General features: G+C 25.3%; 4 protein-coding genes across 4 annotated transcripts; 2 read left to right on the top strand and 2 right to left on the bottom strand.

Moving 5' to 3' along the window:
* Nucleotides 1–504: 504 nt before the first annotated feature.
* OCT59_007188 (uncharacterized protein) lies at nucleotides 505–2,482 on the bottom strand. Its single transcript, XM_025319075.2, has one exon. It carries the CDS (start codon nucleotides 2,386–2,388, stop codon nucleotides 757–759), a length of 1,632 nt encoding a protein of 543 aa, XP_025174700.1. The 5' UTR covers nucleotides 2,389–2,482; the 3' UTR covers nucleotides 505–756.
* A 119-nt stretch (nucleotides 2,483–2,601) lies between these two features.
* On the top strand, nucleotides 2,602–3,219 carry OCT59_007187 (uncharacterized protein). Its single transcript, XM_066146982.1, has 3 exons — nucleotides 2,602–2,704; nucleotides 2,780–2,847; nucleotides 3,027–3,219. The coding sequence occupies exons 1-3, from the start codon at nucleotides 2,655–2,657 to the stop codon at nucleotides 3,128–3,130; spliced, it is 222 nt and encodes a 73-aa protein (XP_065998533.1). The 5' UTR covers nucleotides 2,602–2,654; the 3' UTR covers nucleotides 3,131–3,219.
* Nucleotides 3,220–4,383: 1,164 nt separating this feature from the next.
* OCT59_007186 (uncharacterized protein) lies at nucleotides 4,384–5,257 on the top strand. The gene is made up of 2 exons (XM_025319074.2): nucleotides 4,384–4,646; nucleotides 4,719–5,257. The coding sequence occupies exons 1-2, from the start codon at nucleotides 4,481–4,483 to the stop codon at nucleotides 4,778–4,780; spliced, it is 228 nt and encodes a 75-aa protein (XP_025174699.1). The 5' UTR covers nucleotides 4,384–4,480; the 3' UTR covers nucleotides 4,781–5,257.
* A 1,807-nt stretch (nucleotides 5,258–7,064) lies between these two features.
* OCT59_007185 (uncharacterized protein) lies at nucleotides 7,065–9,251 on the bottom strand. Its single transcript, XM_025319073.2, has 4 exons — nucleotides 8,206–9,251; nucleotides 7,657–8,035; nucleotides 7,445–7,555; nucleotides 7,065–7,368 (listed from the first exon to the last, which is right to left on the bottom strand). Exons 1-4 carry the CDS (start codon nucleotides 8,620–8,622, stop codon nucleotides 7,265–7,267), a joined length of 1,011 nt encoding a protein of 336 aa, XP_025174698.1. The 5' UTR covers nucleotides 8,623–9,251; the 3' UTR covers nucleotides 7,065–7,264.
* Nucleotides 9,252–12,793: the final 3,542 nt, after the last annotated feature.

Genomic DNA, 12,793 nt, shown 5'->3' with positions numbered 1-12,793 from the left:
ATTATATAAAATTCTTCATCAAGAAGAAGTCTTTCTGGTATATAAACTTATAGATGATGGTAAATTAGGTTCTGAAACAACTATCACTTTAGAATCTCTAAAAGAAATTTTCTTTAATAATATTAGTACTTTTATTTTTGAACATTTTAAAAAATTTTTATTAATATAAATTATATAATGTAATATGTAAAAATAAATACAAGAGTCAGGATTTTGCCTGTGATACATGGCATTTATGCATTTGATGGACTATTATATACAATCATTTCTTAAATATTTGTTTATTCTAGTTCTCTTACTAATGGAGACCTGTTGTCTTAATAATTCAAACTCTAATGACATGATTTATAAAACTATATGCTGTAAATAATAAAATAAAAAATCACATGTTATAAATACTTTATGGAATACATCTCATATTGCATGGTGTAAGATAATTACAGGGAATTGTATAACTTATTAAAGTATATTACAAGTTCAAAAAAAAAAATAAATAAATATTTTATTATAAATTATATTTTATTTAAATAAATTATTCTAAAATTTTATAATATTAGATTTAAATCTTAGAAAATAGCAGATATATTTAATCCTTTTATTATTAAAACATGTAATTCTTGCTATAATATGTATAACTTCTATATACAAATATACTTTGATATTAGAATATCAATATGAAATATATATTATAAATATTATCTTTGGCCATCAAGTCAAACAATGTATGGTAAAAAACCTTCTATGATTTAATACCCCTTATTCTAACCAAGCGGTAAATTCCATATCTTGAGGTTCAACATCACTAAATTGAACATTTTCAATAACTTTTCTTGCATTATTAATAGCATAATAACTTACAAGATAACACCAATTAATTATTAAATTTTTTAATTCACCATCAGACTTTTTAACATATTCCGTAATAATATTAATATGTTCATCAATTAATAAAGGACATTCATAAAAACCCAAATATTTAATTTTTGCAACACAATTATCAAAAAAAGTTTGTAATAATATTGAAGATATTGAAATATTATAAAATATTAAACGATAAACTGATTGAGGCATAATTTTAATTAATTTTTTAAATTCTATGATCATATCATCATCATCAAAATCCAATGGAATTCCTTCAGTATCACCACCTTCTATACATAAATATTCTAAATTTGGACAAGCGTCTAAAAGTGATAAAAAAGATTCAAAACTTTTATTATCACCTGCTATGAAACAAACTGTAATACCTATTAAATTTTTTGTATAAGGTATCATATCACAAAATACTTTTATCATATGATTATTTGGTGTTGCCATTGGTAAAGAAATTCTTTTAAGATTTTCTTGTGAATTCTTGACCATATTAACGATTACATCTGTAGAAAATCCCTTATATACAGCCATTGCTAATATTTGTAAATTTGAGAAAGAACCTGAAGCTAAAGGTTCGATCTTTTCTTCACATAAACCTTCACAATTGAAAAAACCTAATCGTTTAATATTTGTACATTCAGCTAAAGGTTTTAACGATTCACATTTAAAAAATTGACAACAAAAGAATTGAACGGTATGTAATGTTCCTTTCTGTACCATCAAAGCTTCCAAAAGATCATAAGATATTCCAAAGAAGTATTCCATAACGAATACCGCACTTCGAAGTCTGAAATCTTTTAACCTCCTTTGAGATAAAATCAACTTATTCAATGTATCAATATTAACACTTGTTTCAGTTAATGAAATCCATAATTCTTCAATAGAATGACATACATCAGTAATATTCCTTAATGAATGTCCATCACAACAATAATCAAGATGAAGCGTTTGAAGAAATTTAAATCCACCAATTTCTCCTCCATTATTAAAAGCAAACACTTCATTAAAATGATATTCATCCGAATTTGATATCATGGTTCTAATCATGACACTCTTTTTCATGAATAATCTTATAAGCTTATTTGAAAACCATTTCGAACAAAATCCTCTTTGATGTGGATATGAAATATTTTCCTGTGATACAATTAAATAAGACCATTCATCAATAATTTGACTAATATGAGAACAATCCAATTCTTTTAAATAAATGGGATAATCAAACATAAAATTTGATTCTCCCCCAATAAATGATAATAAATTCCTTCCATCTTTTAGTAACATTCGATCTTCTAAATAATGAGTACCCATTTCAGATGGTAAGAATTTCAAATAGAGAACTATTAATTTTCTAGTATTTTCTCCTTTGACATATTTAAATGAATTACCCCATAAGATTGGTACAATAATTCGACACCATGATCTCTTGACTAACATGCAGGAAAATAATGTTCCCATATCATTTTTTAAAAGATCAAATATATTCTCGAGAATTTCAAATAACAAGTAGGATGACATTTTAAGAATAGATTGATTATGAAGTTTTTTTTTTTGTTTAAAATATATATGTATATATATAATTATTATGGTAATAAACGGAAAAGAAAATCACAATGAACAATGCTTGGAAAATTGGCAATTTATTCCTCGTGGAACTTTTTTGGTTCCACAGTGACGTAAAAATTATTCATGCATTTTTTGTGACACTTAAAGGTTTTTTCTCGAAAAAAAAAAAAATTTTTTTTTAATTTAATTTTCTTTTTTCCATATTTCTTTGTACAAATATGACGAATCCAAAAATCGAACATTCAATGAGCGTACGAAATTTGAGAATGTAATTAGCCTAAAAAAAATTATTATATATTTTTTTTCTTTTTATTATGATTATTAATTATTGATAATAAATTAGGAGGTATACAATTATGATGGTAAGCATTCCTTTATTTGCAGTTACAAGTTTTGTATTATTTAAACGAGGTAATTTGAATTTTAATATTATTAGTTTTCATTATTATTATTATTATATATTTTTAATTAACTAATTAATTTGAATATGTGTATTATTATTATTATTATTATTATTATTATTATTATTATTATTATTATTATTATTAATTATTATTATTATTATTTAAAAATATATATATATATATTAGTGGTTAAAGGTGAAGGGAAAAAAAAAATTGAAGTTAATTCCAAAGATCCCCTTACAAAATTAACCGAAGAAATTAAACAACTTGATGAAAAATCTAACAAATAAAATTATTAATATAAAGATTATAAAAATTGTATTAAGAAAAAAAATTTTTGTCTATCTAGCTAATAAAATTTTAAAACAAACATAAATTGCATCATCGTAATGTTCTTTCCTTATTCAGTTATCTATTCGGTATTTGGTATACGTATAAACATAGTCATGTGAAATAATGTGTAGAATACTGCACGTGATCGTCATCGCGCATGAATGCCAAGAAAAAGTGTAAGCCACAAATTTTACGCGTAATGATTTTAAAGATCATACCATTATACCATTATACCATTTTACCATTCATGGAATTAAATCTCCGCTTTACTGAATTTCCGTAATTTGATAATGTTGAGGCGAAGTTGGTTGTCAATCGGAAAACAGATGATAGATCTCTTGGCAAAAATTTAAAAAAAAAAATTTATATAAGGCAATTTAATCAATTTAAGGTTTAGGTTTAAAAAATGCTTATTTAAAATTCGAAATTTCCATTTATGGTTTAACATTTTTTACAAAAAGTTCCTTTTAATTAATTTTTCCGATTTTATATTCATTGTGGCTTACATAAATCAAAGCTCAGCTGAGGTGAACGATCTTAATTTAATTAATTTAATTGCGAAAATTTAGAAAAAAACATTATATTTAATATATTACTATTTATAGTTAAAATATCAAGTTTCAAATAATAAGCCAAAGCTCAAGCCCCACAATAAATTTCCTAAATTTGGTTATTAAATTATTATGTTTTCCCTCGGAATAATTTAATTAAAAAAAAAACGAGAATATCAAAATACATGTATTAGATATTTCTATAAATACCAATAAAAATTTCATACTAAGCCAAAATTAAACCATAATTAGGATAAATCATTATTAAAAAGTAAACAAAAAAAAACAACTGATTAATTTTTCGGGAAGGGAAAATAAAAACAAATTCGGGACTAAGCAAAATTACAAATTAATACGAATAATTTTTTAAATACCATTTCCCACGCGGCACGGCCACAGAATTACAGTATTAATTATGAGGCTTCATGTTGATAAAATGCAAGATTAGTTATCGTAAGAATCGTGAAATTGAAGCCTCTCGATATTCCCATCTATTGTATTGAGATTAAATTGATTCAAGATATTTACTTGTTTAAAAATAAATTGCATTTAGATCGAACATATGCTTAGCCACCTTTATTTTTATTTGCAAAGCCTTTTTGTAAAAGGATTAGATATAATCATAAGTTAATAAGGTTCGCGACAAATATATAAACACTGCTTCAATCCTCCAGAAAATGCTCTTCACTTCACTTTGAAACAAAGAAAAAAGAAAATAAATAAAATCTAATAAAAACAAAGACAAATAAATCAAAAATGCAAATCAATCTTGTTGCCTTCTTTTTGGTCTTATTTACTGTAATCTCTTTGGGAGCAGCTGTAAGAAATGAAAGAAGAACTATAAACAGACGCTCTCCCAGTGGTTATGATAGTTATGATAGTTATGATAGTTATGATAGTTATAGTAGTGATTACAAACTTAGTAAGTATAATAAAGTCATAATTTAAATATATTATGTATTTAATACTTACAATAAAATTACCGTATTTACAGGAAAACGCGGAGACTACGGAGGCTACGGAAGTTACGGAGGTTACGACGATAATGATTACTAATTTGATTCCATATTTTATTATTTCTTTATCAAAAGAAATTATATTATTATTATAAAATAGTAATTATTTGTAAATGTTTAAATATATATATTTTTCACTTACTTATTTTACGCGTTTATTATTTATTTATTTTTAAATTTATATATTATATATATAATTTTTTAAACTAGTTTCTTAAATTCTAAAAAATATTAGTTTTTTTTATTGAAATGAAATAAAATCAATTTTTTTACCGGTAATTTAAAAGATTTTTTTATTTTTTTTTTCATGATAAAAATAATTTTTAATTACGAAAAATAAAAAATAAATTTAATTAATGAATTTTAATTAAAGGGCAACTTTGTTGTCAAATCATAAATTATGTTATTATTCCTTCTATACATAAAAAATAATGAGAAAATATGGAAGTAACTCATGCAAACAATTTTTTTTTTTATTTTCGTAATATTAATAAACTTAAGCGTTAAAAGCGTTAAAGCATTTTATGCATTAATATAATTTATGTGATTATGTCTCATACTTTCTTAGTATGAATAATTTATTCTAATAAGATATATCGAACATAATCTTATAGCATACGTATTTTAAGCCAAGATTAAATGATTAATCCTTCGATCATTCATTCACACGGATTATTTGAATTATTTTATACGGACGAAGACTTACACCTTGAAATACTATTTGAAACAGAAGTAACTGACGAAATCCATAAGTAAAGATATACCATTCTTAAAAAAGAAAAAGATAATCGATTGATATTTCAAAAACGCGTAAAAAAATAAAATAAAATAAAATAAAACAAGCAAAATTACAAATTAATTCTTACCTCTCATTTCCCACACGGCCACAAGATTATTATAGTGAGATAAAATGCAAGATGAAGTTATCATTAAAATCGTGAAATCGAAGCCTCTCGGTATTCCATAAATTCTTTATTACATCTTTTCTTTTTATGGAAATTAAATTGATTCGAATTATTTACTCGGTTTAGAAATAAATTGCATTTGAATCGAGCATTTACTTAGCCACTTTTACAAAGCCTTTGCGAGTAAGCTAAGCAATTTTTTTAATACAAAAACAAAAGGTTTAAGATTAACTTAAGGGCCGAGGCTGTGTTCATTATGTATTATTAAAAGTTTGTAAGTTCGCGACAATATATAAATACTACCGTACCGCACTTCACAAGATACCCTGGGTATGATATGAAATACTTGGCCTCAGAAGTTATATTGTACCCCGGGTACACCATCTATATAAAAAGCTTTTAAAATATGAGACGTATTTCAAAGGGGGATGCGGTATTTCAACCTCCAAAAATGCTCTTCACTTCGAGGAAAAAGAAAATAAATAAGATCCACAAAAAAAAAATAAATAACTCAAAGACACAATTCGATCTTGTACCCTTCTCTTTGGTCTTATCTCTTTCGGAACAGCCATAAAAGATGAAAAATTATAAATAGACGCTCTCCCAATGGTCATCATCATGGGTGGATATGGAGGATATGAATTACAAACTTAGTAAGTATAAATAAAGTCCTCACTTATAAATTATCATTTATTATAAAATTATCGTATTTGCAGGAAATCGTAAAGATCACGACGACTAATATTTTAATTATTTCTTTATACACTAGGAACGGAAAGTCGGAAACCCTTTAAAGGTTTTATTTCACGTGCCGGAAGGACGGACGGACATTTTTGTGAGACCTTCGCATAGAAGTTACACTTCGGACTATAATTTTATTATTATTACAAAATAGTAATTTACAAATAATTAATTTCTTGTTAATGTTTAAATATATATTTTATTTATTTATTTATTTATTTTGTGCGTTTATTATATATATACTATATTTATTTAATTTAATATAATTTTAATTTAATTTTAATTTAATCTAATCTAATTTTATAATAATTTTATTATTATTATTTTATATTGTTATATTTAATTAGTCTCCTAGCCTCTTTAAATTCTTAAAATTTTAGTTATAATTTAAATATCGACCAAATAAATTTAATAAATACAACCTTGAAATCTTATAACAATTCATTATCTAAACAAGATCAAATGTGAAAATATCAATAAATCACGTTTTTATGTCAGGCAGTTTGATTTAATGTTATTCAATCAAAAAAAGCGTTTATTCTTTTCATACACATACATGAAAAAGTGATAGAAAATTCGAAAATAACTTCTTTTATAATTAATTTGTGTTTACAATTACTTATTTTTTATCTTTATAATCATAATAAACTTGCATTTTTTCAGCATATTATTTCTGTCCATCACATATTTATTAATATGAATATTTTATTCTACTTAATAAGATATGACTTAACAACATATATTAGATATATTAGAGGAAAAAAAGTGAAAACTAGACGCACCTATTACATCAATACATACTTTTATTACCATTATTACTATGGATTATATAAAATACTACCTCTACCTCGGGAAATGTCCAATGATATGATCTGTGTTCATCGTTTCACAAAACCATAACTATGTTTACTTTTACTGCCGCCACCACTACTATCAATACTACCATTACCACTATTACCACCACTGCTAACACCACTATCATCTATTAATTATTTGATAATTAAAATATTAGAATTTAGTTAACATTGATAAATATAAATAAAAATAAATAAAATTACATTCTGGACGAGCAGAGCCACTATCATATGCCACTCTTTTGAAATCTTTTCCTCGATAATAATCACATGAATTGTAACTTATGTGCGGTCTTTTAACACCTTGTTGTGCATCTATGAAAAGTTCATAAAAAAAAAATTCAAAACACAATAAGTAAGAATTTGATTTAATTATAACATACTATTATTATATTGAATTTGAACAGTAACTCAACCTTTTTTATTGTTAAGTAACTTAACAGCAAGTGTACCATTTGATGTTGTAAGTGTAGAAGGAGATGGTACATTTTTATAATTACCGGAAGATGTGTTTAAACCGTTCATTAACTGAACATTATTACCGATTGCACCTGATGCATTTTGAACGAGAGGGATTGATAATTGTTGCAATTGTGGTGGTGGAACTTCAATTGATGGTATTGTTCCATTCATGTCAGGTAAAAAAACTTGAGTAGTTTGATTATTTGTAATTTGGTTTGGATTTTGTTTAGATAGTTGTTGAGAATTATTTTGGTACATAATCACAGGTTGTTGAGTAACTTGTACGTTTTGTAAGCTTTGAGATTTTGAAGAATTTTGAATGTACTCTACGTCCTGAACAATAGAAGAATTTTTAGAATTTTTAATTTGAGAATTTCATTTACTTTATTAATATTTCTTAATGAATCTTTTAGTATTTTCAATTGTGCTAAGATTATTACACAAGTTTCACTTGTTAAAATAGTTTCAATTTCAAGATTTCATTGATTGATCTCATTACTTACATTAACCTCGCTATCTTCGTTAGTCTTGTTCGTTATATCAATCGCAGGTGATGCATCGCTTGTCTCATTTCTTACGCTCGCTTCAGTTAGTTTAGTGGATTGTGGCTTTCGTTGGGTTGAAACTTTTGATGGTTTAATTTGATGCTGTTCTTCAGGTAAAGTGAAAGTACTAGAAAAGAACTTATTTATTACTTTTTTAACTTTTTTAGGATCATTTGGAGTATTATCGTAAGATAACTTTTGTTGTTCTTCGAAAGGAGAAGAGTCAACTATAGTTGCCATAGAAACTCGGATTCCGGGTATATCACTCATATCCTCAACTTGCGTGGGAAGAATATCTTCTACTATAGGATTAGTTATTGGTTTTACGATAGTAACCATATTATTTTTAACATTATCTACTTTAGTTGTTTGCATATTTGCAATTTCTTTTGTAAGAAATTTTTTCAAATTTTGTGTTGTATTTGATGATTGATCTTTTTTTTTAAAAAAAAGAAAAGGCAATGATAAAAAAAATTACGCCACATACATTCAAAAATAAGATCTTATATAATATCACGTGATCTCAATAAAAAAATTTTTTTTAATTTAATCTAATCTGGTTAATCGAGACTTTGGATAATGTAGTGATGACATATTCAGGTAAGATTTTGTTAATGGATATTATTAATATTTTATTTGTATTCTAATAAGAGAAAGGCTTGGAATTAACTAAAAACGTGATTGCTTAATAAATCCTTCTGGTTCATTTTTGTAATATAATAATAATTACTAATAGGTCTGACGAAGGTATTTTTCCTGATATATTTAAAGATTATTAGGAAAATTAGAGTGTAAAAATAATTATTGAATTTTGTAGGTAAATATTTATTTATTATGTAAACTCAAGAAATTCAAGTATTTAATATTATTCCTGACATAATTTGGGATAATATTCACTTTTTTGTGTTTTATATGCGAATATATATATTGTATATATATATTGTATATATATTCGGAACATTCGGAACTCGGGAATTTCAGAAGCGCAACGAAGTAAGTAATTCTAAGAAGAGGATTATCCAATTCATTCACTTGCTATAAATTTTTAATTGAGAAATCATGTGTGAGTGCATATTCATGTAACAATTGTAACATGAATTTGAAATCAGGTACTTAATTAGATTTATTAAGGTTTAACGATGAAGAAAAATGTAATTGGTAACAATATGAACTGAAGATAGAAATTTATATAAAATCATATTAAAAAAAAATTATGTATGTCAGTTGTAAGCCCCTTGACGTTTCTGCTGTGGATTAAATTTTATAAGTACATGCATTAGAGCTAAAAAATATTAAGTTAAATTTTATTAATTTGTTATTGGTTTGATTTTTTTTTTTCTAATTGAAGATTTTTTTTTTTTAGATTTTGCACTGTGATATTAGAGTTTCAAGAATACATTGTTTAATTTTTGGGACAAAGAAAAACAAAATTTTTACAAATTTTAACATAAGATACATTTTTATACATTTTATGCATTTTATGCATTTTTAGAAAAGAAAATTTTAAAAGATTTTACTTAATAATAAAGAAGAATATCAATTTACGCCCAAATATTAAAATATAATTTATATATCTTTGTTTCAATATTTTTATTCCGTGAGTATTTTTTCATTATTTAATTTGAAAATACAATATAATTTGATTATTAAAATATTATAAGAAAGGAAATAACTCTTTATTTTTTATTTTTTTTGTTTTTTTCACTAGTTTATTGTTAATTTAAATGTTTTGGAACCCTTCAACAAACTCTCCCACGGCTCCACCTTTGAATTACATCAGCCGCTAAGTCCGTTTGCGAAGAAGTATCATGATCATAAGAATTTTTTTGTTTTGATAAGAGTCATAACAATTTATTAATTATTTGATACTTTATTTATAAATTTTTATATTCATCAATCTCTTTATCAAAAACTTTGTCTTCGACATGAAATAATTTTGAAAAGAACCTTTGAAAAAAAAAAGTAATAAATCATTCCCTTTTTTGATAATGCCAGCTGGTTTTATCACATTTAACTGGCATTATGTTAATCCGGCCCTGAAAAAGATGTACTGTATGTGCCGATCACCCTAATAGATGGTAGTAAAGAGATATCATTAAAATAGTGCATGTTATTTTTTAACTGCTCAAAGGAATTTTTATAAATTCTATAGTCTAACATAAAAATGATATTATTCTATCTCACCATCTTTAATAAATCAAACAGCAAAGCTGGTATAATCAATATATTAATATTTTTTATAGATCTCCGCCATCACCGTTTCCTTTGTTGTCCAGAAAAGATATTAAATCACATCACCTCAAAAGTTGATGATCGAAGATAATTATTGCTACTGCACAGCACATCTGAACTATTACAAAAATGAAAATAACTAATATATTTTTTGTAATTATGATGCCACGACAAAAGATAAAAAATAACGTCGATCTCACCTTTAATTACAATTTTTAATGATCGGCAAGGTACAAAAAATCCTTTTTCTGTCTCATTAGCTCGTTGTATTAACATTAGGTAGGTTAAATTCTGATAAAATAATCTTTATTGTCATATCCTATAAATATCTAAAAATATCAAAATCTGAGAACCTGAAAATAAAATGAATGGGTTAAATTTTGATTGAAGAGGCTATTGTTTAAATATTATGAATACAAGCATTTTAGTAATATTCGATGAAATTGGTGGAACATTCGGAAAAGTTTTATCGTGCGAATTGAAAAGATCAAGAACAATATTTAGCGTTGAAATCGTTTTTAATTCTTAACAATGTCTCTGTGTAAAAGAAATCGCTCATGAGGTAAAATGTCACAATAAAAGAAACAGTATCAATAAATGTAATATATATTCTTACCTTTTTCTCCAATATATTGTGATTATAACGTTGATTTGGCTAGTCTTAGAAATACCTGAACTTGAGTAAAATTTAAACTTAATCATTCTTTTAGATCGTTGGGATAGTGAGCTTAGATATTCGTTCAACTATAAACCAGGTAGTAAAAAGATTAAAAGCCATAATTACGAAAACAAGCGAATATAAGAAAAAGGTATACAAATATGAGAATTTTCCATGATACTGCTTAATTTTCATATTTGAATGATTATTATAATATAAATTCAAAAGAAATTAATAATTAGTTGTTAAATAATCAAAATGATTTAATTATTCGAATTCCATTTTCTTATCTGGATGTTTTAATTATTATCGGAACGAAGCTAATAAAAGACCTTAACCAAGTATTTGATTTGTTTGCTATTGCGTTAAAACAAGATCATATATTAGTATAATTTTATGTTGGAGTAATTATCATCTTGGGAACGAATCATAAAAAATGAAAAGCTAGCTTTTGATTTAAAATAAGGAGTAATATCTAAATTGGTTATTTTTATAATCAAAGTATAGAGATTTAAAATAAGCGGCTTATTTTATGTGAAAAAGCAGCCGATTAATTAGGTACTACTATCAATTATATATATGTTGTCAATGGTATTAATAGAGAAGCTTTTAGATTATCAAACAATCAGCTGAAAGAGAACATCCAGGTGGAATAAAGATCTTAAGATATTATTATGATAATATAGTGCTAATAAACTAAAGGCAATTTGAATTTATATCAAAAAGATACTTTTGCTCACTATAAGAATAAATAGTTATTGCAATAACATATACAATTTTCGTTAACTTTTAATATTTGACGAGATAATTTCAATTAAGTCGTACCGACTATTTATTTATTTAGTATGAAGCGGCTTAAGCGCCATACTGATCAAAAGTCTGGGATTAAACCCTGGATCAAATCCCAGATTTATCTGGGTGAAAATGAATTTAATCCATATTTCATCCAGATTTTCCTATATTTTATCCCGGATCTTCCAATATTTATCCTGGATCTGTTCCATATTTTATCACGGATTAATTACTTAAATTTCGCCAATAATTACATCACGTCCAATTATCAAACCCGGATTAATCCATATTTTATCCCATATTTTATTCCAGGAGCAAATCTCGTGTAAACAGAAATTTTCTTTATTTTAAAGTTATAAGAGAAGTTTCTAAAATATAAACAAAAAATCTGGTCACATGACTTACAACATCTGTGATATAATCAACCCAAGAATAAATATAAGATAAAATCAAATCCAGGATAAAATATAGATCAAATCCAGGATGAAATATAGATCAAATCTGGGATAAAATATGGATTAATCCAGGGTTTGATAATTGGATGTGATGGATAAAATATGGGAATAAAATATGGGAAGATCCGGGATGAAATATAGGAAAATCCAGGATGAAATATGGATTAATCCATTTTCACCCTAGATAAATCCGATCTTACCTATATTACAAGTTTTTTTTCAACGATGTCAATTTAAATCATGCTGCGTGATCAGCAAGGTACAAACTTTCTATTTCTGCTCAATAAAATAATTCATGTACTCCATGATGTTTAATAATGTTGAAATTCGAGACACTGAAAATAAAGATGAATGAGTTAATTGGATTGAAGAAGCTATTGCTAAAGAATATTTTAAATATTATGAATAC

This window comes from Rhizophagus irregularis, chromosome 15 (genome assembly GCF_026210795.1).
Source record: "Rhizophagus irregularis chromosome 15, complete sequence".
NCBI lineage: Eukaryota > Fungi > Glomeromycota > Glomeromycetes > Glomerales > Glomeraceae > Rhizophagus > Rhizophagus irregularis.
This window is presented reverse-complemented; position numbering and strand designations above follow the sequence as displayed.